At 41.5% G+C, this 24,500-nt stretch overlaps 1 protein-coding gene across 1 annotated transcript; it reads left to right on the top strand.

Moving 5' to 3' along the window:
• Positions 1 to 250: 250 nt before the first annotated feature.
• Positions 251 to 3,560, top strand: LOC111216715. The gene is made up of 3 exons (XM_022738340.1): positions 251 to 613; positions 1,728 to 1,830; positions 2,517 to 3,560. The coding sequence occupies exons 1-3, from the start codon at positions 251 to 253 to the stop codon at positions 3,368 to 3,370; spliced, it is 1,320 nt and encodes a 439-aa protein (XP_022594061.1). The 3' UTR covers positions 3,371 to 3,560.
• Positions 3,561 to 24,500: the final 20,940 nt, after the last annotated feature.

Here is a 24,500-nt window from a genome sequence, read left to right on the forward strand (position 1 = left end):
TAAAATGCGTGCGTAAAACAACACCACCGCTGTGCTTTATCAGCTCTCCTGACTCTTTAATGAGAACAGACAATGTTTGTTTTTTCACCAGTTCTACTTTTAAAAAAAAGTAACAACCACAATCTCGTTTAATTGGTAGTATCTTGAGTTAAAATCCTGTTTTCATCTTTTGCGTAAAAGTCTGCTCAGCGTTAGCCAGCAACGCACTGCTTTAAAAGTGGGATTCCTGCGCTGTTAGTCATAGGCCTAGATGTCCTCTCAGCTGGAAGAAGGCCTGCAGCAGGAGACCACAGCAAAACCTGAAGCACCCCAATCTGAAGAAGTTGTTGACGTGACAAGTCCTGACGGATGCGCCGGGCAGCACGGAAGCCCCGGGGACGGAGGACAGAATAAAGTGACCCCGTCATCAGAGCGCCAGCAGCAGAAACCACGCAAGATGACGCGGAGCCCCAAATGCGCCCGCTGTCGGAACCACGGCGTCGTGTCGTGTCTGAAAGGCCACAAGCGCTTCTGCCGCTGGAGGGACTGTCGCTGTGCCTGCTGCCTGCTGGTGGTGGAGCGGCAGCGCGTCATGGCAGCGCAGGTCGCGCTGAGGCGGCAGCAAGCAGCGGAGGTGAGGGGAGCACAAGGGCAGGTCAGTGATGGAGAGAAGATGGAGAATAAACAGATGGGTAGATGTGACCTCCTGCAGGTGATTATCAGGAGGCAAATAGCCGTTTAGAGGCAAACAACAAAGTCTATGAAACTGCTGTGGGTCAGTACCGGAGCCTATTCTTATACATGATACTGAATTCATATATGATAATAAATAATATATATTTATATACATTTATTAATCACCACATAATTTCCTTTAGCTGTTTTCTCAAGAGAAAAGCTCAGATACATATTTTACTTTTCAGAAATAACGCTGGAGGTTGAATTTTGACAGCTATTGTTACTTTCCATCTTTTCAGCTAATGTGTGTGACAGAAGTCAGACTATCTCATGGCTGCAATAGGGGGAAGTTTGATATTATTTGTATAACAATACAACTAGAACAGCTTGAAGCATATTTTATTTATTTCTTCACCATGATATTCAAGTCAGATGTTGAATATTTGACTAAGGTTTTATTCACTATTTTATAGCAGACTCCTAAGTGTTATTCAAAAGAATGGAGTGAGCTGTGGTTATCTAAGTGCAGCTTTATTTATTTGCAAAGTCTTATTATGATCAAGATCAACAAAATGCATTAATACAAAGCAGTCATTGAGAAATTTCTGCCAACATCCCTCTGAGGAATGAGTGTCTCAAGCTTTAGTTTGTTTTGCTGTTTGTTCCAGTAATAAGAAGCACAGCACCAGAAACCTGTCTGCATTCGAAACTGAAGGCAGAATGTAAAATTCATAATTATAGAATAATAACATTATCAATACATATTTTAGATTACGTCATAAATAAATATTGTTGATCAAACATTCTATCAAAATATAATAACTAAAATAAAAAGTGAAGTATAGAACAGGGTATTTATACACTCCTCCATACAAAATGACTTGCATTTATATCTATTGCACATTCCTGTAGTGTCTCTCTCACTTTTTTCTTTTAAATCTTAGAATCACACAGACCTTTACTTGCCTCCTGTGATGTGTTAAATACCTTTATAATGTCTCTTGGGGGATGGTCGCAGGATAATATGATTGTGTCCAAAAGTCTAATTCCTGTTCCCCTGTTTCTCCCAGGGCAAGAAGGGGGTCAGGTGTGCAGCTCCGTTGCGGAGGACAGCGTATCAGCGTTACAGCAGAGCAGCCGAGCCAAGCGTCCTAGCTAAGAGCATCCTGCAGGGTAAAGTTTAATTAACATCTCCTTTCTCATTAACAAACCTCTTTTTCTCCCAGACTGTGATAGAAAGTGCGGGGGGGGGGGTTAAGTAGATCAGATGAAACATTCAGGATTCATGGAAGATATTGCTGCTAGTGGAGGAAGTGATTCACTGCATGCTGACTTGTCAAACTAATTTCTTTTTTACTAAAGGGTGTGTATTCACATGTCAGAAATAACTTTTCTCAGGCAAGAAAATTGTAGCGAAACTGCTTCACATGCTGGCAAATAAAACTACAGGCATGAGAGCAAGGTTTTGTTGGATTTCTGAGGACATTGATTCCCTGCTGGTTTCCCTTCACTTTAACCATAACTAATACATGTGTAATCCCACCTGCATGTACAGAGCCTTCTTTGGCTGACACTGCCTCTTGGATGTCATTACGCAGCATTAACACACATTTATTTTATCACTGTGGCTTCACTATTTGACAACAACAGACCATTACTGTAATACACAGTGTGTATTAATACTTGCTGGCTTGCAGTCAAACCCTGATGGAAGCTAACCAACTGCATAATTAAAATAATGAACAACAAAATATTCAAACATAAACACACAACAATTAACTGCTCGGAGCAACTTCATAATTCATAAGTGGATTAAATTCATATATAACAGCAGCGTGTGACTTTTCTCCCACGTTCAGGGCTGAAACCGGTGGTGCCTCTGGAGGAGGACACCTCCTGCTGGATTAAGCCGACGCAGCGCGATCAAACACACTTCACGTGCCCCTCCATCAGCGCCCGGATGAGGAAGAGGCGAGCCTTCGCAGACAAGGAGCTGGAGAACGTGATGCTGGAGCGAGAGCTGAGACAGAGAGAGCTGCAGGGTGACCTCTCCTTCCCCTCCACAGCCCTCGTCCCCGTGCTTCACCCTCCACACTTGTCCGTCTCACCTAGCCTCCACTGCTGCCCTCTCAACAAGGACCCCAGTGCTGCAGGGGCATCCAGCTATGTGCCTGTGTATAAATATAAGCCTCTGTACGAGTGTGACCTCCAGTTCTATCAGTTCTTCCATCTGAAGAGCAGATCGTCCACAGAGGGCAACTATAATGACCTTTTATGCCGAAACTCAGAGCAAGCCAGGGGGGACGAGGAGGTGCAGAGCGGATGGAAAATCTGCGAGAAGAAAGACAGACCAGAGCTGATGCCTCTACCATCACAGCATGGACTCAAAAATCATGGCGGCACAGGTCTGTCAGGTCTAGAACTTGTCAAACCCCCCTCAAAGCCAACAGAAATAATGGACTCAAATGGCTCTTCATCCATCACACACTCTGTTTTTAGATCAGATCAGCCTATCCTGGGCGCATCAGGCGTCAGCGCAACCAGCAGGACTTTTGATCCCAGACCTCTGACAGCTAAAGGCTGGAGCGCAGACACTCCTGCCGCCCAGGCAGGTCCTCATGCTGACTCTGTCAAGAGCCCTCACGGCAGCTCAGTCAGGACTCCCGCTGTGAGGCCATTACCTTTCTCTGTGGAGGCACTGCTGAGAGCCTGACAGGCAAATGGAAAGAGCACTTTGTTTATGTGTGGACCAAGAATTGAGGTTGAGGGTATAAATATAAAAATGGCTAGTTCTGTTACAGGTTTTCAAACGCTTTTCTTGAGCTGGATGCTTTAAAGTGGCAAAAGGTGAAATATTTAAAAAACATTTTCCAGTTTGTAGGCATTTTTTTTTTCTTATTATTTTTCATTTAAATGTAAAATCATTAAAAATATAACAATGAACAGTATATATATATATATGTATTTCAGTACTTGGCTACATTGATTATATTTTGTACAAATATACACTTTAACAATCTCATGTTTTTTATAGTCCTCTGTCAGCAGTCTGGTACTGAACCACTCTGCTTCGAGCCTCTCACATTAATCACATTTTATTCTCTTTTCCAGCAGAAGAAATATAAAGAACTTCCACAAAACAAAATTAATGAAAAAGTCAAGAAGGGTTTCAACTTGTACCAATGTCTTACTTGTGATTTTTGACTTTGATTTTGAAATCAAAGCCTAGTTGTGGCTGGCTGAACTCAGGGCTGCTCTCAGGTACTGCAGTGTCAAAACAAACCAGGTGCTGCTCGGAAATCTCTTTCTAACTCGTAAGAAAACTAACAATGAGGGGAGGAAATGAGGTGAGGCAGGTGGTTAGCCAAGAAGACAGTTAAAAGGAGCAAAGAGTTTCCATAAATGGTTCTACAATAGCACAGAAAGGGTTGACAGTGAAATCATCCATCTCTGATTTTTCTACATCTGTTGGATCCTTTTTTACCAAGTGAGGCATATGTATTCATTATTTATTGGTATTTCACAAGCTCCATTGTTCTCAAAATGTAAGCCGTTGTGGCAGAGTGTAGATTATCATTACGACTGTATAAACCACCAATCATATGGCGCGCTGTTTAATATTTTATACAGTATCATTTCTTCAAACGGGGATAGATAGAAGATGGGAAATATTCACCAAAGGGTGAGAATGGCAGGGTGCCAGCGTTGCCTAGGCAACATTGTTCTTTATTGCATTCTGAGCCTGACGTCGGGCGAGTTTGTTTGAACACGTATTTGATCTATATCCACTTTCTACTTTTTCTCTTCTTCTCCGTTTTTTTTTTTTTTTTGTTCTGTGCTGTAATCTCTTAAAGATGGAGGTCAGATACTTTTGACAACTCTGGACCTTGTGGCGTCAACACAGAGACGATAGTGCACCGCTCCGTGTCTGTTTGCGTGTATCTACCAGCATATCAGAATGCCTTTCTCCCCGTCCTTTCACAGACAGACAGAGAGGGGAGACTGGCACACAGGGAGACGAGGTTGTGAGCCTGAAAAAAAGCTCAATATGTGCCATTGTGTTTCACTGTACACTATCTGCACCGATTTCACAACACATCCTCTTCCTTGCCGAGAGTGCAAATTGCCATTTTCACTATGATGTTAAAAAGATAAGCATCAATCACGAAGGGGTGATAATGACTTCTGTGAAGAATAACACACAGAGGATATAAATCAATTCCACCCACCCCCCCAACCCCCCGGGAAAGCTTGGGGAAAAGCTCATTTATCCAATTCTCCCATGTTTCATTCTGGGGTGTCCTCAGACGAGGCGTGTGGCGGCTTAATAGATAGCAACCCTGCTCTGAAGTGCCACTCACGTTCCACCATTCTTGTTAGGATTGTGCCAGGGACAGACAGATTAGCTTTATTGTTCTGTGCTCTTTGGAAAGGTTTGATTCGATCTTCAATTGCCAGTTGATTAACATTTTCCTTTGTGGGCCAGTAGGAGGAAAGGGGAGAGAAAGAGAGCATGTGGGGGGTGGGGGTGGGGGGGTTATTGGAGTCGGGCCAGAATGCTGACAAAGCAGTTTCAACAGGCTGAAACATGTTTTTGGATTTGTAGCGGCCCCAACCCTTCTCCGTCCCCACCCTCTGCCTTTTGTCGCCCACCTCTGGCTCTCCTGCTGTTCATTCTCTGGTTGTGCCTCATTTCCATTTCAGCCAGATTGATTTCACTCTGTTCAAGGTAGAAAAGCTTTGCTTTGGCGTTTCCCTGTAACTCTGATCTTAATATTGTCATCATACAGACTATTGGCCGCAGTAGTGACAGGAAAGATAGGATACAATGAAAGAAAAGAGCTGGAGTGAGCTGGTGGGTGGGAGAGACATGACAAAGACCCAGCACAACTCAAAACTCCATTTGTTCCTCTCCACCCTGTTATTTCGGACTTGGAGGTCCTCTTTTCCTCTTTCCCTCCTTCCACTAATAGCATTGTAGCCTTTGCACATGCACTGTAGCACAGAAATATCAAAATAATCTTTGTTTTCCCATTGCCTTCATTTCCTTTACCACGTTGCAGTGTTTACACTAGCTGTGTGCAAAAGCAGACGTGCAGGGAAGGTAAATTCTCAATCAAGGGAGTTTTTCAAAGGATTCTGACCACACTTCAAGACCTGCCTGAAGAGCCCCAGACCTCTCTACTTGCTTGGTATGATCAGTTATTTCTCCCCTTGGACAGGTCATCAGGAACATTTAGCATCAGGGTTCAGTGGAAAGCCTTTGATCGTCCTGCCAGCCCTCCTCATTACAGACTGAGAGTGGACTAAAAGCATATGTCTTGGTGTGGCAAGGTCATTTCCCTTGGCACTTCTAAGAGAGCTGCTTTTTGAATTTAATAGTGTTGTTAAGGGATGTTTGAACAGTGAAAAAAACTCTCCAGGTTGATATGGACACATTGAGTTTCAATAGATAGAAACAGCATGGCTGCCCAAGTTATTTTTTAATGATTATCCCATTGGTCAGCTCAAAAAACTGAAACTGTTTTATCATCAGAAAGGAAACTTTTCACCGATAATTTACTGAATTTATTAAACAAAACTAGCTCAATTACCCAAGAACACCCCAAATGTTCACGCCTCACTTATTTTTTGGGGACAAGTTGGTGATCAATTTGAATTTAAGTCCATAACATGTGGGAGCAGGAGGAAGTTTGATTTTGTTGAACTATGATAAAGTTCAAGGCACTCTACCAGGCTGCCATTACAAGCTAAGATCGTACTGATATATTGTACTGCTGAGTCCTATAGTACATGAACCAGCTCTGGTGTGGTTTGAGCTGAGGCTGAGCTGCTATAAGTGGTTGGTTTGACTGATTGTTCAGGTGAATCCTGACTGGTGATTGGGTGGCAGCTTCTGAGGACTTTTTTTTAAACCAGCTACCATTGTGTTTTATTGACTCCCAGTGAGTCAGCATATTTAAGTTGTGCTTTATTGCTGCTTGTTTCTTTGTTTCTGTCCTGAGAGATGTATGAGTGGGCTGTTTCTTTTCTGTTTTTGTTTTGTTTGTTCTTTTATTCTGTATTTTTTATTTAGGCGCTCAGAGACTGATTGCTTTTTGGTTTATTCTGTTTGCTTGCTATAGGCTAGGTTGAAAGCTTCATTATTTTATTACTTTTGGGTGTATTCCAGCTGTTAGCAACTTTAGCACTGTTTTGGCTAATTGAGAGTAATAAAAACACGCTAGAGGTAGTGGAGGATATAGCATTAAATCACATTTACTCACAGGAAGACACCGACACAAAATCATTATCTGCTGCTTGCTCGAGCACATTATAAATTGTTCAGTATGAGTTGTTTTGATGTGGTAATAAACCACTTGGGCAACATTAATTGACTTTTAGGTAAAGGTAAGGTAAATTCACTTCCCCCAAGGACAAATACTTGAATTTATACTTGGTTCTATTTGTGACAGTTCTTATAAATAATAAAAAAAAAAAAAAGCTATGTTTGGTGTTCTAATGGACGTTATCATTACACACCAGGCAGTATTCCCTCTGCTTATTTCACTAAGTATCTGCAACATTGCGTATCAGTGTTCAGGGCAGAGCGCTTGATCTGTCTGCCAACTTGCCACGCACTTTGGATTCTCTCCTGTCCCACCCTGCCCTGAAACAGCTCTGCATGCTCTCTGGTTTTTGGTAGCCAAGTCTGACTCAGAGATACTGGTGTAAGGTTACACTCCAGTGTGTGTGTGTGTGTGTGTGTGTGTGTGTGTGCGTGTGTGGGTGTGTGTGTGTGCGTGTGTGTGCACATGTTTGAGGCATGGGTACAACTATCTTTCTATGATTTGTGGATGCAGGCCTGTAATGAAAGCATCTTCAGTGCAGCATTGGCTCAGTTAGCACACAATCGTTTCCATGCCATGCAGTGACATCTTAAAATTAAAAGAGAGAATAATCATATAAAAGTAAAAATTGCTGTTCTGGTATGACAAAAGCACAGCTAGAGCCCACTAGTAAAAAAAATTGAACAAAAAAGTGTCTTCACCTCCTCTTGAAATGCCAACCTTTAATCATTCTGACCCCATCCAGCCAATGATGTAATTTATATAGACACCAGAAAACAGTGCCAAGGATCGTTCATCAACTTTTGTCCAAATTTGACAGTGATATCTGAGAGATGTTTGTGTAATAAATTTTAACCTTCAGTGATCAAATCAGTGTAGGTTTTTAAAGTCTGGAACACAGAGTGAAGATATATGGTCGCTGCAGGTGTCAGACCGGTGGTGCTTAAGAGCTGAAATATCTTATATGAGGAATGGATGGACAGACACACAGACAAACCTGACGCAATCAATAGATCATATCACCAGACAGCCTGGTTAAATATGTCTGCACAGAACAGACGGATTTCGTGCATTGCAGGACAGACTGTGCTCCTAAGTCAAGGACGACTCACAAAAAACAGACAAACAGAAGCACAACAAACACAATCATCAACCAATCTTTGCCTTCCGCGGATGAAAATGGAAACCCGAGTATAGTGTTGTTGAAACAGATCATTTTTATTACTTCTTTTTTTACACAGCATGGATGTGTTTATGAAAGCTTATGACACTTAAATGCACAATATGTAAATTTATGTCGCTAGGAGTCTCGCAAATCAAAACAATAACAAAACCAAAATATGGAGTTTGGTGACGTCGTCAAGTAGCGTGGGATCATGGGCGATGTTGTCTTTACCACCATTGCCATCGTTGCAAAACAAATGTACCCAGTGATTAAATCCAGTAAAAACATTGAATAAAGCAGTTTCACTTTTAAAAAAATCAATGTTCCTCTGACACCGTTAGGACATCTCAGAGTGGCCAGCAAACAACCCGCCCGTTAATGTTTGCTCAGCTTGTTAATTTAAGATCCAGATGCCCAATGACTAAAATCCTTCAATGGGTTAAAAATATTTAGTTAAAAACAACCAAGATCTAAAAGTTGTGCTGTAACAATGTGGTTTAAAACTGGGCATACAGGCTCAGTCCTCTTTGCTGCACGTCGTCCCCCCTCTCTCCCCCAACTGTCCTGTATATCTCTCACTGTCTCTGTCCCATTAAAGGCATAAACACAAAAAACCTAACTTAACTTTTATTTTAAAATCATTTTTACGGCTTCTGGTAGACAACCACAACACTGACGCATGGGCAAAGCGGATATAACGTCATTGACAGGTGACCAAATAAAACGGATCATTACCTTGATTAAACTTACAGATTTCTAAAGGTTTGAAATTTGCTGGAAACATATGGGACAATGTAAGAACACAAGCCATTTTTATGCAGTGTAATGTGGAAAAGTTACATAGTAGACCTTTAAAAACACAGATATTATGACACTCAAACATAGGTGTTTGATATTCAGACAATCTTGTTATGTTCTAAACAAGTAAAGAAGCATCACACATGTTTCAAGTCTAAAGTTTGGCCTGTTCTCCTTCTAACATATGCAGCTATTTTGGGGTAGCGTACTCTATCTGTCCCAGTTGTTCCATAAATCCACTGCCATGGCCATCAGAGCTAATAGAAACAACAAGGCTTTAATAGAGAACAAGCGTCTGGTCGGCCCTCTGACAGAGACATTCCTAATTGACTGTAGTTGGGTTCCTGTCTGACCACTGCTACCCTTCATTTAACAGAAGAACAAACACACCAGCTCTTGCTTTAAAAGACAGGCCTGTGTGTAACCGAGCCTGCCGTGGTTGGACTAGAAATTTCACAGCTTTAAAAACATCTTTGAAACAGGCAGGGTAGAGTTCTCTCTCGCACATCCCCACTTACCCCCATCCTGTACTATTTGGGTTTTTCCATGCACTGGTGTGTGTGTATGTGTGTGTGTGTGTGTGTATGTACAGTATTTGTGTGTCTGCGTGTGTGCGTAACTGCCCTGTCGCTATTCCAGCAGCCTTGGGGACGACCAAGGGTGCCCACGGCTGCAGCTGTGTTGCGATCCAGTTACCATCACATGGTGCCGCTTGGCCGCTGAAGAACTACCTCTGCAATATTAGAAACCAAAGCAGACCACAAGACCGTACTTTCTCTCACCTCTCTCTCACTCGCTGTCTCTCCCTCCGGAAAACATTATAGCATTGAGTCTGCATCAACCTGGTGTAACCGTAACATCAAATGTCCCTTTTATTACATTGAACAATCTGTCTCTTCTGATATCACGTCAAAACAAAACCCTTACTGTGCCATAAAACTACAACATGTCAACATTGTTTTGTTTATGTGGGTTGGTGTTGCTCTCCTGGAGTTTGCCATCTGTTAAACACTTGTTGGACTTACCTCATGCTTTTCATTTACATGCTACCTGAATGGTTCTCTCTCATCAGTACCCATCCTTTCCCTTCCTCACTGCAGAAAACAGCCATTTCTGCAGATGTGGAAGCAAATAGAGACAGGGGAAGAGAGTAACCAGCAATTCACTTTCATCAGATATGATTATTAAGCATACAGATACACTGTAATACAGGTTATGGATGTCAGCACTTTCTTTGGAGATGTTAAAAAGCTTCTAGCTGCGATCAGCTCCACACAGCTTCGGTATAACCTTCACAACTTTGTACCCCAGCCTCAGAGCTCTCACCTTTACAAGCTAAAACAAGCACATGCCAGGCAAGTTCAGGAACTTTATAGGCCGAGGGTGGCAGAAATAACATTAGTGCGAAAACAGCTCAGACTGCCTGACCATTAAAGAAGTATTTATCCAGCTTGGTTTGGATTTAATGCTATAGAAAATTCTGCAAAGCCAAACTCAAACAATCCCCTCGACCACATTCTGACTCCCGGTAATCCGATCCAACCCGATGTTATTCATGTCCTGATCTCAACACCCCCTGTATGCTAACATATTGGCACCCTCTTACAAGTGATTGATTATCTCTGAGGCCTAAAAGGCAAGGACAGTGGAGTTTAATGACATATAAAACCATGTTTTGATGTCAGGTTCACAGACCTTTAACAATAACAGCTGGCATGGGCAGAGTGCTGGGAGGGAGTCGCAGGCGTTTAAGGAAATGTGTGGGCAAGTACAGATGCCGTGATAGCAGGAACCCTGTAGTTCTCTATAACCCATAAGTGTGAGACAACCTGCCAAGATCAGCAACGTGTTTTAAGGCGTTTTACTTTCCCTTTTAGTCAAAAGAGATTATGCACACAGACAAACCCCTTGACAATGCCAGTGCCAAAACTAGGAGATCAAAAACACAGAGGGGGTAGAGGATGACATACAATTAGGTGTAATAGCCTTAACAATATAAATAGGGTCAGTAAAAAGATGTTATTATACATCTCCGGTTTCATCAGAGCACGTGTTGAAGCCATTTATAGGGAACAAAGCGTCTATTTCAGGTTGGTGTTTTGACTGGTGGTGGAAGAGATACGGGATGAGGCAAAGCCTGTCAGTGTTTCTGTCTTCCCGTTCAACTCCATCACTATTGGTTACAAGGTGTTTTCTGTTTTGGAATGAAACCCTTCCCTGAATTCAGATGTGTCCTACTTTTGACAGACGACCTTGACAGATTCTGATCCTCTCTGCCTTGCTTCTTCGAATATGGCTCATTTTATCAATTTATTGTGAGACCTCAGGGGAAAAACATTCATATAAAACATCTTTTTCTCCTCTAATGCAGCACGATTATGATATGAGCAGAAAGTTGAGTAGATGCTAGAACATGTCCTGAATACTGGAAGATTTTCTGATACTTAACCAGTTACCTAAGTGTTTTAGAGCTAAAGTTGAACTGCCAACCCAACTCAATCACTGTAGTTTAACTGGATGTTTAAGCACAGCTTCATGCTGCAGTTGACTGAGCTTATTCAATTTTTTTGACATTATAAGACCTGAATTCAGTACCAGTGATATGAACTGAGTAAGTACCAGAGGTGGGTATGCAGTGAGCCCACTGTACATATAACATATAGCGATAGGGGCTGATGGAGGAGCAGGCAGAGATTATTTCTCATACTCTTGACTGCATGACTGCATTCAACTATATAGTGTAAGGCTATCCAATTTGTATTTCGCTGTGCTCCAGTGGACGGCCCACTTTCATCATACACGATGCTATGAATCACGAATCTAAGTTTAATGATGCTTCATGAACAGCTCCTCTAAATAAGGTTCAGTGTAAGGAGAAGTAATTCAAATAAGTAAACAGATGAAGTACTGGATGGAGAGTGGACGAAGCACTCGAAGAAATTCACAAATCTTGTCCTGTTTTTGAAAATGAAAGAAGAAACAAGAACAGGAAGTTCCACACTGAGCCAAAAATAAATAACAAGATAAATAAATAAATAATCAATCATGTGTCAGGTACAGCTCATACACAATGTCATAGTCCATGTGCTGACATGACTGAAAAGAGACCATATAACTCTATAACTAATTCTAAATTTCAGTTTAGGCATTGCAAGGGGCAGCTACAACAACTCACCCTGTGCAAAGTGTTGTATCATATGTTCTGCGATGCTTAAAGGGGATATTTGTAACCGAACTTGCTGGGAGCGGGTGGTGGTGATTGTCGCTTGACAAGAGCTTTGGCCGTTGTTGTTGTGTTTACTAGATGTTATTATACGCCCTCTGGGCAGCACTATTTCTTCAGGGCAAATATTGTATGATGCTATCATACTAACATCAGTAGAAGAAAAGAGGTGATAGAGACAAGAGTTAAAATTGGCATTGCTTTCCACCGCTGGAGACAGCTCTTGATGAGTAAAGGGATGAAGTTGGATGCTGAACTGGCAACGTTTTTTCTAGACTTGTTAAGTAAACAGCTGTTAATGCTAACATTGGCTTTGTAGCAGTAGCAAAACTTCCAAATAACTCCTTTAAAGGACCTGTCCGAAGTTTGAAAAAATAATAATGTCATAATAACGTCACCAGGGTCAACTCGCTGGGATTGAAGATATCAAACTTGTAACAGAAAGTTAGTGTCACAAGCTGGAGCTGTGGCATTGAATGAATGATGCTGAGGTGAATTATACGAAATGTAGGATCCAGTGTTTTTGGAGTCATATTTGAAAAGTCTGGACATTTTGACCACTCCTGCTTTAGCTTCACCTTTCTTTTTTTAAACTGTAAGTCACTCTATGTTATGGAAGTATAATGCTAAATTGCTGGTGTGACACTTTAAAAATTGCCCTGTCTTAAACGGCTGGAAAAAATATCACAGCATGATACCTGTGCAGGAGGTTGTGCAGAATCTTTCTATCATTTCTCTAACGTTTATATTTAATCCAAGATTATTTTAACCTGATGATTTTATTTTTCCTTGTTTTGAAATATATAAGCTACTGTAATTTGTTTATTTTCTCTCTTTAAAGGTCTTTGAGTTGTGCAGCTATTACGATTATCGCGTACATGCAGTTATAAATTAAAATTCAGCATTGTTTATATTAAATGTTCAGGTGGAGGTTTTAATTATGGAACTAATAATGCAAATTTAATGGCAGTTTTTTGAAGCATAAAATAGCGTGAAAAACAAATTCAAAATCTTCACAGGAGCACAGCAGCAATTCAGCGCTTTACTAAGAAACAAAATGAGTGTTGTTCACCATCATGCCTGAGGAAAAAGCAGCCATTTCTCGACCCACTTGAGTGGAATTGCTTCCTGTTTGGTGGGGCAGCAAGGGAGGGAAAGCAGCATCTGTGGAGAAGAAATTTTTGGATTTCCACCACCACAGTTCAAGTGAAGTGTATTTGAGCGTGTTTGTACTGTGCACGGATATGTGAGCACGACACTCTTTTTTTTTTTTCATTCTCTCTTAAGTGACACACACACACACGCACACACACACACACACACACACACACACACATACACACACACGCACACACACGCACATGCACAGCTTCTCTCCAAGACAATAATAGGAATGGAGCAGCTTGGAAACAGAAGCTCTTTTTAACCAGATGTCTCCATGTCAGTATTACTCTTTACCCCTAAATGATCACACACAAGCCTATGTTTCTATTTCCCCCCTACACACAGCCAGTCCCCCAACCCGACACACACCAAACACACACACAAATGCACACTACGTCTTTCTTTCACGTTGCCATTAACCCGAGAGTCTAAATATTCCTGGTGTGACACACACACAGTCTCACACACACCTGACTGCTGCCTTCTCCAGCCATTCTACGTTCTTGCCACTGATGGATTTTTTCCCCAAAATATTTGCTCTGTAACACAAGCTAGTCTGTCTTGTGTTTTCACTTCAAACAAAGCTATTAATCACCTTAATCGCCCTCAATTAACCCCCTACACCAGATGCTCGCTCCGCACGTCATACCAGTAACCGCTCGCTCAGTCGCTCATGCAGTCACCTCTGCCAAACAGGTGATGAATCACTACCACAGGGCAATCTCCGCCACAGGCTAATTCACATAAGTTTCAGATGACAAAACATTAGCTGGAGGGAAATCGTGGAAACAGCCACAGGGAGGCTAATGGACATCAGGAATACAAAAAAGTGCAAAAGCATGTGCCCAGAGCTGTGTAAGTGCACTTGTACGCGGCCTGTGTCTCACACTGAGGTGTTTAATATCTGCTCGCTGTATTTAGGCAGACAGGGACTCCCTGGAGCACAACACAACACACTTGAGAGCGGAGCAATAAAAACAGAACAATTTCACTTTCCAAATGAGGCCATTTAGTTCCAGTATGTACCATCCCACAGGTGACTTTTTTCTTTCTTTTTCAGCAAGGTATGTAAAACAATAAAAAAGGGAAAACTAAAGAAAACATAAGACATTAAAAAGTTTGGATATACAAAGAACCATATGATAAAAAGCCAAAACTAATCCGCAAAACTAAGAGCAGAATAAGGTAAATTGTGGGAAACTGAGTCACAGTTGCTTTCTGTTTTCATATACACTTTATATGTTCTTACAGAAAAGCAAAGACAATTGAAGTTTCAGTCTGACTTTAAGAAAAATCTGAAGAATCTTAAAAATAATACATCAATCTAAACCCTAAATTGGCCCGTAAAGGAGCTCTGGATAACTAACTTTTTTTTTTAGAGATTAGCAACGTTACCCGCAGGGTCAGCTTTTATCCTTGCACTGCCCATTGCTGATTGGGTTACTCGCACTGGGTCCGCTGCCAAATGTTTGATATCCAAGATGGAGGTATGTTCCTTTGAACACAGCTTGTGGCGCTCTTCCGTTTTAGCCTCACATGAGCTGGATCATGGCAGATGATGCCAACCGTGCTTGTTGACAGTGAGGAGGACAAGTGCAGATTTAATCAGACACATTTGTAGCAGTCACTGGGAGATATCTACATCATACGGTGTTGTCTTTCTTGTGAAAAATGAAAGGGTATTAAAAACGGGCAGATGAGTAGTCGGGTCTTATCGTGCCCCAGCAGTTATAGCTTGAGATCAAAATCAACCGAGGACAAAGAATGTTATAAACGGACGGCAGAGAAGGTGACAAGAACTCAAATTGATAATTAGACCCAGTTTTAAGAACATCATATTGAATTACACATGATTCTATCGCTTTGCTGATGTAGTCATTACATGGAGAACATCAGCTGCTCTCTGACCTCTGACCACTAAACAAACACGTTCAGTTCTGGGAGCGGCACAGATCAACTAAACCTAACTGGACTGAGCAGTCAAGCAGTGCAGAGATTTCCTCCAGCAGACATTCACAGATTTAATAAAGAGAGGGAGGAGAAAAAAAAGTGATATCTCAATAAGTTGAGCGTGAAGCTGCAGAGGTTAGAGGATAATTCCCCACCTACTCGCCCATATTAAAAACGTTCAGAGATTAGAAGATGCTTTGAATCCACTTTCTCCTGTCCCAGCTGGGATTTGGACCATCTGTCATAACAATAAGACTAAAAATACTTCCCCAAATCTCTGACTAAACAGAAGAACTTGGAAAAAAATAAATATGAGAACTTCAAAAACAAATCCCAGCCCAGTCTCCCTAGGCGTTACGTTCATATTGGATGATTGTGTAGTGCACAGTGTATGTCCAATCCAACAATCTCTGCCAATGCAGGGAGTAGAGTATCCCATAGGAAGCTCACAGACAAACCATTATGTTGGCTTTTTAAACCGTGGCTAAACCTTAACCGAGTAGTTTTAGTTACCTAACCTAAGCATGTATAAATATAGTAGGAATTCATAATGAAAAAAATGCTGCCATTGAACAACTAAAAACATCATCACTGAATGTAATGTAGAATTTTGCAAAATCATCCCATGTCAGTTCTCTGACTGGCACAAATCCTCTGATATTTCAATCCAACCCAATCTAATTTGTGAAACGCTTCAAGGTGCATGCACCAGCACACTGATTCCACTGATATAGAGTAAGCTTTTTTTTGTTCTTGTTACATTGGCTCAGATAATTTGGATGTTTTAGAATACGCTTGTATGGCCAAGCCTTAAGTTTCCAGACAACAAAATGTTCAGAATCTAATGGTCACGTGCATTATGAGCGACTGTATAAGTCAACGCAGTGAGACAGATATTCAATTATTTACACCTGAAATTACACAGAAAGAGTCGATCAAGACCAGATTTTGAAGTTGCAAGTTTTGCAAGTTGCTACAATGGAAAGTTGATAAAAAATAGAAAATGTACTCCCTCACTGTCTCACAATGAATGTTGTAGTCCCTCATGAACACAGCAGTTTGTGTTTTGTCTGTGTTTTTGTCAATGCTTTGTAGTGGGTGGAAATCAAAGATGACAGCTGTGGGGCTGTTTACTCATGTTGGAAAGTCACTGTCAATCAAATCTGATCAGGCAGATTAAGCTAAATCTTTGAGTGTTAAACTCTTAAAAATAATATAAAAGCATTTTAGAAAAGTTGTAAGAAAAGTTATAAAAGAAAGCAAGTTTTCAAGGGCTACAAGTAATTTGTTGATTTAAATCCCAGTACCTTCCCCTTTCATTAAGCAGTTTTGAAGTATCGTTAAGTGCAGCTTTTGACTGAAAAAAAAAAGTCAGACTTTTCGTCTTCTTAAAACTAGCATGCAGCATTGTGATTCAAAATGTCCGTGATTTGTTGCATTCACCACTAGTTTTCTTGTTTGTCAGTGTAATTGCAAATTGGCAAATCTGAAGAAAAACTGTTTTGGAGCACAAAACTGAAAACCAGTGAGCAATCTAGTGGCGTGTGCTTCAGAAAACCTGTTATAGTGCTGGAGCTGTCACAAACCCAGTTGGGGATATGTATTCCAAAAACTACAAATGTCCTACCAAAGCGAGCTGTTTCTTTAAGTGCACTCCAGAATTCAGTCTCTGTCCAGTTGAAATTGATGTAAATTTAAGTTGGCCTAAATTGGCCTGAAATTGCAGTGCGCGGTCACCACTATTTTCTAATAATCCATCAAACTAATGTGTCGGCCAGAAAAAGACACAAAGTCGAACAGAAAAGCTTCAGTCATCGCAGATCAGGAGCATATTCGTAGACAGTGGCTACACTGTTACTGGCAAAGGGAAAGAAACAGAAGGAATCAAAAAAGACAGCAGGCTGAGAAACAGAGCAGTGGAAGGATTTAGTCGCGTGTCTCTCCTCGCCACATAGCCGGTTATTACGGTGGGGCAGTGACGGCCTGGAGGCCCCCTGACTATCATTTATCAATCATCATACGAGGAGGGAAAGCACTTCCTTCCCTCTGTGAGTTTCCACTTGGAGCACTAAATTAGCACTAAATCACTGCCCTATAGCGAGTCTCCAACACCTGAGTGAGAGTGAACGGCGAATGAATGAATGGCGGGAATTAGGTTGCCGTTAACTCACTGAGCCAAATCACTGACAGACAAATGAGAAAACACAGCGGTGACGGTGCTGACAAATGGGGCTACTTTCCTCTCAGAAAATGAGGGAGTGTTATAGTTTGCGGATGGATGAGTGACAAAAATAGGACTGACGTTAACAAGTCCGGTTGAACTTTCAGAGGGTTCATGCACCAGCAAGGAGACTGGCACTGTGAATTGAGATTATATTGCACCTAAATGTAGGTTTGAAAGTGCCTGACCAGCAAATGTTGTAGCAGCGGATCTAACTCAAAATGATCATTTTCCTCATGACTAACAGGGTGTGACTATTGTAAAAGCCTATTATACTTAAAGAAGGCTGATTGGAGCTTTGATCATATTTGTGTCTGAAAGAATAGACCAATATTCTGTGTTTAGATATTTAAATAGGCCTTAGTGTCACCCAGGCTCAGGCTCCTCAACCTTAAAAAGCAATAACTTGTCAGACATTTAAAACACTAAAACTAAAACTAAAAATTACAGATGTTTTGTAAAAAAAAAAAAAGAAAAAAAAAGAATTAATCATTGCCAATGCTTTTCATAGGTGTCAGACGCCATGAAAAACAAGGTGCGTCCGTGTTTGTAAGTGAAAGCAAATGTATGAGCAAGATAGAGACAGAGGAGGCAGACATTGCATAAACAGAGAGAAAGAGACGTTGCAGACAGATAGATAGAAATAAAGAGAACGGAGACAGCAAGGCTGCTGATTGTCAGACAGTGTGTCAGACCCGACGCCTCCACCTCGCCTCCTTTGCCATCCCGCAATCTGCCCATCACTCCCCGATCTGAGACATGTGTGCTCGCTGCTTTTTTTCTGTAAAAAAAAAAAAAGTTTGAGAAATTAAATTTTGTTAGTAATAACTTCCAAAATTCTCTTTGTGAGATAGAGTTTATTATATTGTTGATAAAGAAATGTTTGAACTGATACGGGGGAAAAAGCTGACTTACTCATTGTGTTAAAGAGCATGAAGCAAGAGGAGCTTAAAGATATGTTTCTAAGACAGAAAAGTTGTGATTTTGGTCTGGTGCAAAAGAAGTAAAAGAGACTTACAAGATTAGATTATCTTGAATCTCTGTGCAAGTCTCTCCAACTCAAAGAAATGCATGCTGTTTGTTGCTTGGTGCCGTTCGATGTGTTTGTTTTGTTTATATGAGGCTGATGCTATCCGGTCTCTGTGCACCGATCTGCACTATATTTGTCTCCGGGCTCACAGCTCAATGGTGATTTGTTCAAAGCTGGCAAGGAAGATGAGGAACAGATAAATACAGTAGTTGAAGTAAGCAGCATAAAGCACAAAATGTATGTCACAATAAGACAAAAAAAAAAGAAAAAAGAAACTTGTATATATTTTTTTCCCCCAGGAAGCATCAGTGCGGGGACTTGTGAGAGAGGGGATGTCTTTGAGTCTAATGTAGAAAGACATTTGTCAGAGGGGAAACCACAGAAGCCACCAGCTATTACTCAGCCGTGATGCATGAATGTGAGTTTGTTTGTTGCATGTCCTGGAATGCTAACGCGCCTCCAGTACTCAGTATTCAAACACACGGAAAGTCATGCACAGAGACAAATTTACCCCAGTAACTTTCACAAAGTAGAGTTAGTGTTACACACACACACACACACACACACACTGTGTATGTCCAGCTGTGTCAACAGGTGCACATATAGTTAGTTGTGCTGTGGTATTAGACTGTGAGGCAGGGCAGTTAGACAGTGACTAAGCGTGTGTGTGTGTTTGTGTGTAAACATGTGTTTTCCGGGTGATAGGTATAATGACTGTATTTAATGATCCTGCTCCACTGGCAATACGTCATGTTGATGTCACCACCTACTGCCATTTTAATCCAAATACAAGCCATGTAACTAATCACACTAAGTACAGGTGTGTGTGTGTGTGTGTGTGTGTGTGTGTGTGTGTGTGTGTGTGTGTGTGTGTGTGTGTATGTGTGTGTGTGTGATCATGAGACAATGAGATCAAAAGATTGTCTGCATGTGTGCGTTCATGCGCAGTGAGTGAAAGTATATTGGTGCATATTTAAGATTTATCTTTGTATCTGTGATGTATGACTGCAATTGTGTGTGCGTGTGTTTGTGTGTGTGTGTGTGTGTGTGTGTGTGTGTGTGTGTGTGTGTGTGTGTGTGTGTGTGTGTGTGTGTGTGTGTGTGTGTGAGAGAGTGTGAGCATGTGAGAGAGAAAGAGGCACAGATCTGGGACTGAGCTCTTGACATCTGTCATTTTGGAGAGCGTCGCAGCAGCCAGGAGGGAATGGATGACAATCCATGTGGGACAAATTAGGACACTGAACAGGGAAAGGAAAATAGACGGAGACAACAGCCCCCTGATGAAGGCGTTTTTGGTGAAATGTGCCAGTGAGCCGTGCTAATAAATAGCTTTTCTTTTTCTAATTCGAGGTGCCTGGGAGTTCTTTTGGGATTCAGTAATGAACATTTACTTTGTTGTTCCTCAGGGAGAAATTTGCACTGGACACATTTCTGCTGCCTGAAATCAATGCCACCACAAAATAGCACAACACAATGTAAATCAATACACATCACCTGTGACACAAATTTTGAATTATGGGTTTTGGCTCTTTGTGGGTACATTATTTCACAGTGATTTATGTTCTTGTGTGAGACTACCCTTTATAGGTTTATGAGTTTTTCATTCCAGTGCAAACAGATTTTGTTCTCATGTTTTGGGGATGTTTTGGTTAGAAGTGTGAAAATCCACCACAGCTTTTTACTACACTATATACGGCTGCATATTTGAACCAAAGGGGGTTGTTTGCTATAACACACTCAAGAAGACCCATGAAACCTGTTTTATTTCTGTATTTGTAGTCCAAGTGTACGTCATAGCCACCTTGTTTTCATGGTCAGGTGATGTTGAGTTTGTGATTTTAGTTGTACAGCCGCCCAGAAAATTAGAAAAAGGGAAATGTGAATGTTTGTTTGAATATGAATGCAAGTGTGTGTGTGTATTGGCTGTTTATATGCATATGAACTCAATGTAGTTAGTGGGAAAAGTCCTGGTACACCCCGGGGCTTGTATTCACCATTTCTGCCATCACACACTTGGACACACACACACACACACACACACACACACACACACACAGATCCAAAAAAGGATGTGATAAATGTATCTTCGCTCTCGAGAGAGATTCACACAAAGATGCATTCACTGAGGACACAAACCCAGCAAACTGTCACATAACTGGCTTCAAGCTGTTACTTGGCAGATAAGATATTTAACTAAAATGTTTGCATTAGAGACAGAAAAACATCATTAATTTAAAAAACCCTCGAATTCAAAGCCAATCTAAGAGCCAAACTGCACTATCAAGACATAAGTAAGACCTAAGAAACTTTATTGTCATTATTCTGATGTGCAAGGCAACAACACAATAAAGTGACAATGCAATTCCCTGAGATTAAAACTATATTAAAAACAATTTGAAAAATCATAAAGAACGTAATTAGAGTGCAGTCCTGTGTGCAAGTTAATTAAACGCCCTGTAAACAGACTTGGATTGACCTCTTCAGGCTCCTGTCATCACCTCGTCAGGTAAGCTTCTTACAGCTGGTACTTGGTAGGCTACTAGTGTTGGCCCAAAATGAACAACCCGAGTTTTTTGCCACTGTTATTTTTGCAAATTCAATACGTATGAAACCAAACTGCAGCCAGTATGCCGAAGAATGCCGCACGGACTGAGCTGGGTGCTTTGGAGCTCGTCGCATTTACCAGAGTAAGACGGTAGACCTAAAGCCTAAAGCCTGTTAGCCTGTTAGCTTGTGGATATTACTCTTGCTTCCTGCTGCCTGGCAAATTTGGAGAGTCTTGCAAACAAGCAAACAAGTATGACGTATGGGCATATAGCACAAGAGTTCACCTGCCAGAGAGGAGTAGTTTGAAAAGGCGGTGGACAAGGTGGGCTGGGTCGTGGATGATGTTTTGAGCCGTCCTGATGGGTGACCCTCTGCAGAGTTATTCCGGTCCTTCCTGGTGCAGCTGGTATCCCGCACTGTGATGCAGTACAGTCAGGACATTCTCTACTGTGCACCAGTAAACCTCCAGAAGGTTCTGCAGCACTCCGACTCTCCTCAGCGTCCTTAGAAAGTAGATACGTTGTTGTTGTTGTTGTTGTTTTTGACGGTGACAGTGGAGGTGTGTATGGCCCGGGAGAAATCCTCAGTGATGTGAACCCTCAGGAATTTAAAAATGGAGACTCTCTCCACTGCCTCACTGCCAATGATCTCTGGGCCAGGATCTGTTCTTAAAACAGTGAGTGATATCAGCTGATAACATACAAGCCTCAGAGCTTCAGTAACAAACTGCAGAAATACTGCAGACAGCATGCATGAGTTTCAACAACAGTGTGTGGGAATCAGCCGATGTTTTTTGCTTCTGCTGGTGTCAGAAAAGGTTAAAAATGCTAATTTAGTCATGAATGAGACAAAAATGTAATTAGCTTGATTCTAAAATTAGATATAAACGCCGCCCACTGTCAAAATGTAACAAAGTACATTTTCACTACATGAAGACTTTTAATCATCTTGACCTTTACTGTCAAACCTCTTCCTGAAGAGATGAATCATCTCAGTATTATGCTGTAGGAACCTGTTCATTTGGGTTCCAATTACAATTTGCATTGGAAGAATCATAATAGCAGAGATGCCATTGCTAGGAAGTTAAGGTAAGGATTTTGACACTGGAAACCTTTGTTGGGTCCTGCATCCTATTTGTTGTTCCTTGTTGTTTTGGCTACGAAAGCACTTAATTCACAGTTTTGGTGATGATAAAACTAATTTTGGTTACACTACACAGAGGTCAACACCAAAACATTTCTGTGACAACAGCTACTGCACCTCAGCTATTATACATTCTCTCTGTGCGTGTAAAAAGGCCAGTTGACAGAACACATGCCTGGACAAAGGAGGCCGCTCCTGCTGTGTGTGTGTGTGTGTGTGTGAAGTGGAGGTTGTAGGTGTCGGTTGTAACCAGATCTGTGTTTGGCTGGTGAGGAGTAACAGACAGCAGGACGGACTGGCAGGAGTTCTCTCCGTCCACAAAAAGAAACGACAGAGGAGCGACAGAGGAATGGCAGAGACAAGGAGCTGCACCTAAATTTAAGGTTAGGGTTAGGGTTAGGGTTTCCCAAGTCCAAATGTGCTTATTTGCATGGTCATCAGGTGCCAAAGCCTATCCCAGCATTTATGCTGGTGTAGTGGAGTTAGGAAAATTTGGCCTTGCTATGGCCCTGAGCAAAGTATACATATAGTTCCCAGGGCCCTATGGTGGCATCTCCAAAGCCCTTGTTTTATCCCAGTTATTCAAACCCAAAAATATTTAAATTACAATAATAATAATAACCCCGCGAAAAGCCCCTTAAACTTGCAAATGTTTGTCATTTTTGCTTGCTCAAAATCTCTTATCATCATCTGGGCTTCTGTGTCTTTCATGTTTTCGCTCTCTGTGTATTTGAAGCATCACAGTACAAGTGCATATAGAGAAGTAATACATCACTGGCAGCTGCTGTTGGGAACAAATGTAATCGGTTACAGATGAAGCCTATTACAAGACATAATGTGGGTGGAATGAGGCCCTCTGCACATAAACAGCCTTCACTGTTGTTCTGTGTCTCGGTGCATACAACTCACTTTGCCAGCACTTCATTTACTGACACATTAGCATATTAGAGACACATACATTAACACCTGCATGCACACCCGCACGCACTGAGACATACACACACGCTAGCACATTTTAACTGGAGAGCTGTAAAAGGATGGACTGTCGAGACACTGCCAGGTGAAAAGTGTGATGATGGGTTGTTGGCAGCAACTGTTGGCTGAGGACCAGCACTCCATGTAAAGCCATGTAAGCCCTCCAGGTGTGCATATGCAGTAAGTGTGAGTGTGTGTATGCGTGTGTGTGCGTGAAGCTATATACTGTACATGATCCCCATCTCGGTCGTGGAAAGTGCCAGTCAGCAGTTTATCCACCGTGGGAGAACACAGGGGAACACTTAACCAACAGAATGGTGCTCCACGTCTCTTTTCGCTTCACACGCTTAAACAAAGACAATGACAAACCCATACCATCCAACATGATTTTGCGACACATAATACGATACAACTTCACAGCAAACGCAAGAAATTTTTTGTCTGTTAAAGTTTATGTTCGAAGGAGCAGAGATCTGGATGTAGATGAAACAGTCTGTCCTCTCTTTGCACTTGAGCCAGCATTTTGAAAGCCAGGAGTCATGTGGAAAGGGCTCTGCATCAATCTGGAGGGGCGTGTGAAGATGATAGAAGCGGAGCAATGGCCGACCTGTATGTTGAGCTAACGACTAGCAGAGCTCCCCATCAATCAATCTCCAAACTCTCATGACCATGGGGTTCAAAACAGCCTGTCAGAGAAAAAGCAGAAACAAAAACAACAAGTGAATACAAATCAACAGAGACATAATGCACAGTAACATTTTATAAATCAACTTAAGCCCTTCAAAAAAAAATCATACAAAATTTGATAAACAAAGCATCGGGCATATTTGATGTTATTTTGTATGCAACGCACAGCAGAAGTTCAAGAACTCACTCCGAGACTTCACAACTGTGAAAACTCTTTTATTGATTTGTATCCAGTGCTTCAAATACAACTCCAGCTCTCTTTCTAAACAAGTGAGAAGTTATTGGGGTTATGTTTCACCATTAGCCCACTGATATAGCATTGCCCTGACAATATCAAAAGATTTGACAAATACATCCATTAGTCTTTTTTTCAAGTGCTCAGGCTGGCCACTGAAAAAACAATTGGAATCTTCTTTTTGAATGTCCTTCGTTTGTTTATGATGGACAAGCTCGATTTCAATAAGCTGCTGCACCACTGACCTGCATTGTGAAAGGCTCCAAACACTGTAGTTTTAATGAGCTGTCTGTCTGGGAGTCTATTTGGATTTAATAAGCTCATCAATCTCTATCTGCTCTCCTCCAGGCACAGCGAAATCAAAAAGTGAATGAGT

The sequence above is a fragment of the Seriola dumerili genome, unplaced genomic scaffold (assembly GCF_002260705.1).
Source record: "Seriola dumerili isolate Sdu_G_001 unplaced genomic scaffold, Sdu_1.0 BDQW01000002.1, whole genome shotgun sequence".
In the NCBI taxonomy this organism is placed as follows: domain Eukaryota; kingdom Metazoa; phylum Chordata; class Actinopteri; order Carangiformes; family Carangidae; genus Seriola; species Seriola dumerili.

Bases quoted from the DNA above. Each gene is read 5' to 3' on its own strand.
- LOC111216715 (XM_022738340.1), top strand. From the start codon at position 251: ATGTCCTCTCAGCTGGAAGAAGGCCTGCAGCAGGAGACCACAGCAAAA. The intron at 614-1,727 runs GTGAGGGGAGCA...TGTTTCTCCCAG, and splicing joins GGCGGCAGCAAGCAGCGGAG to GGCAAGAAGGGGGTCAGGTG. The intron at 1,831-2,516 runs GTAAAGTTTAAT...TCCCACGTTCAG, and splicing joins AGCTAAGAGCATCCTGCAGG to GGCTGAAACCGGTGGTGCCT.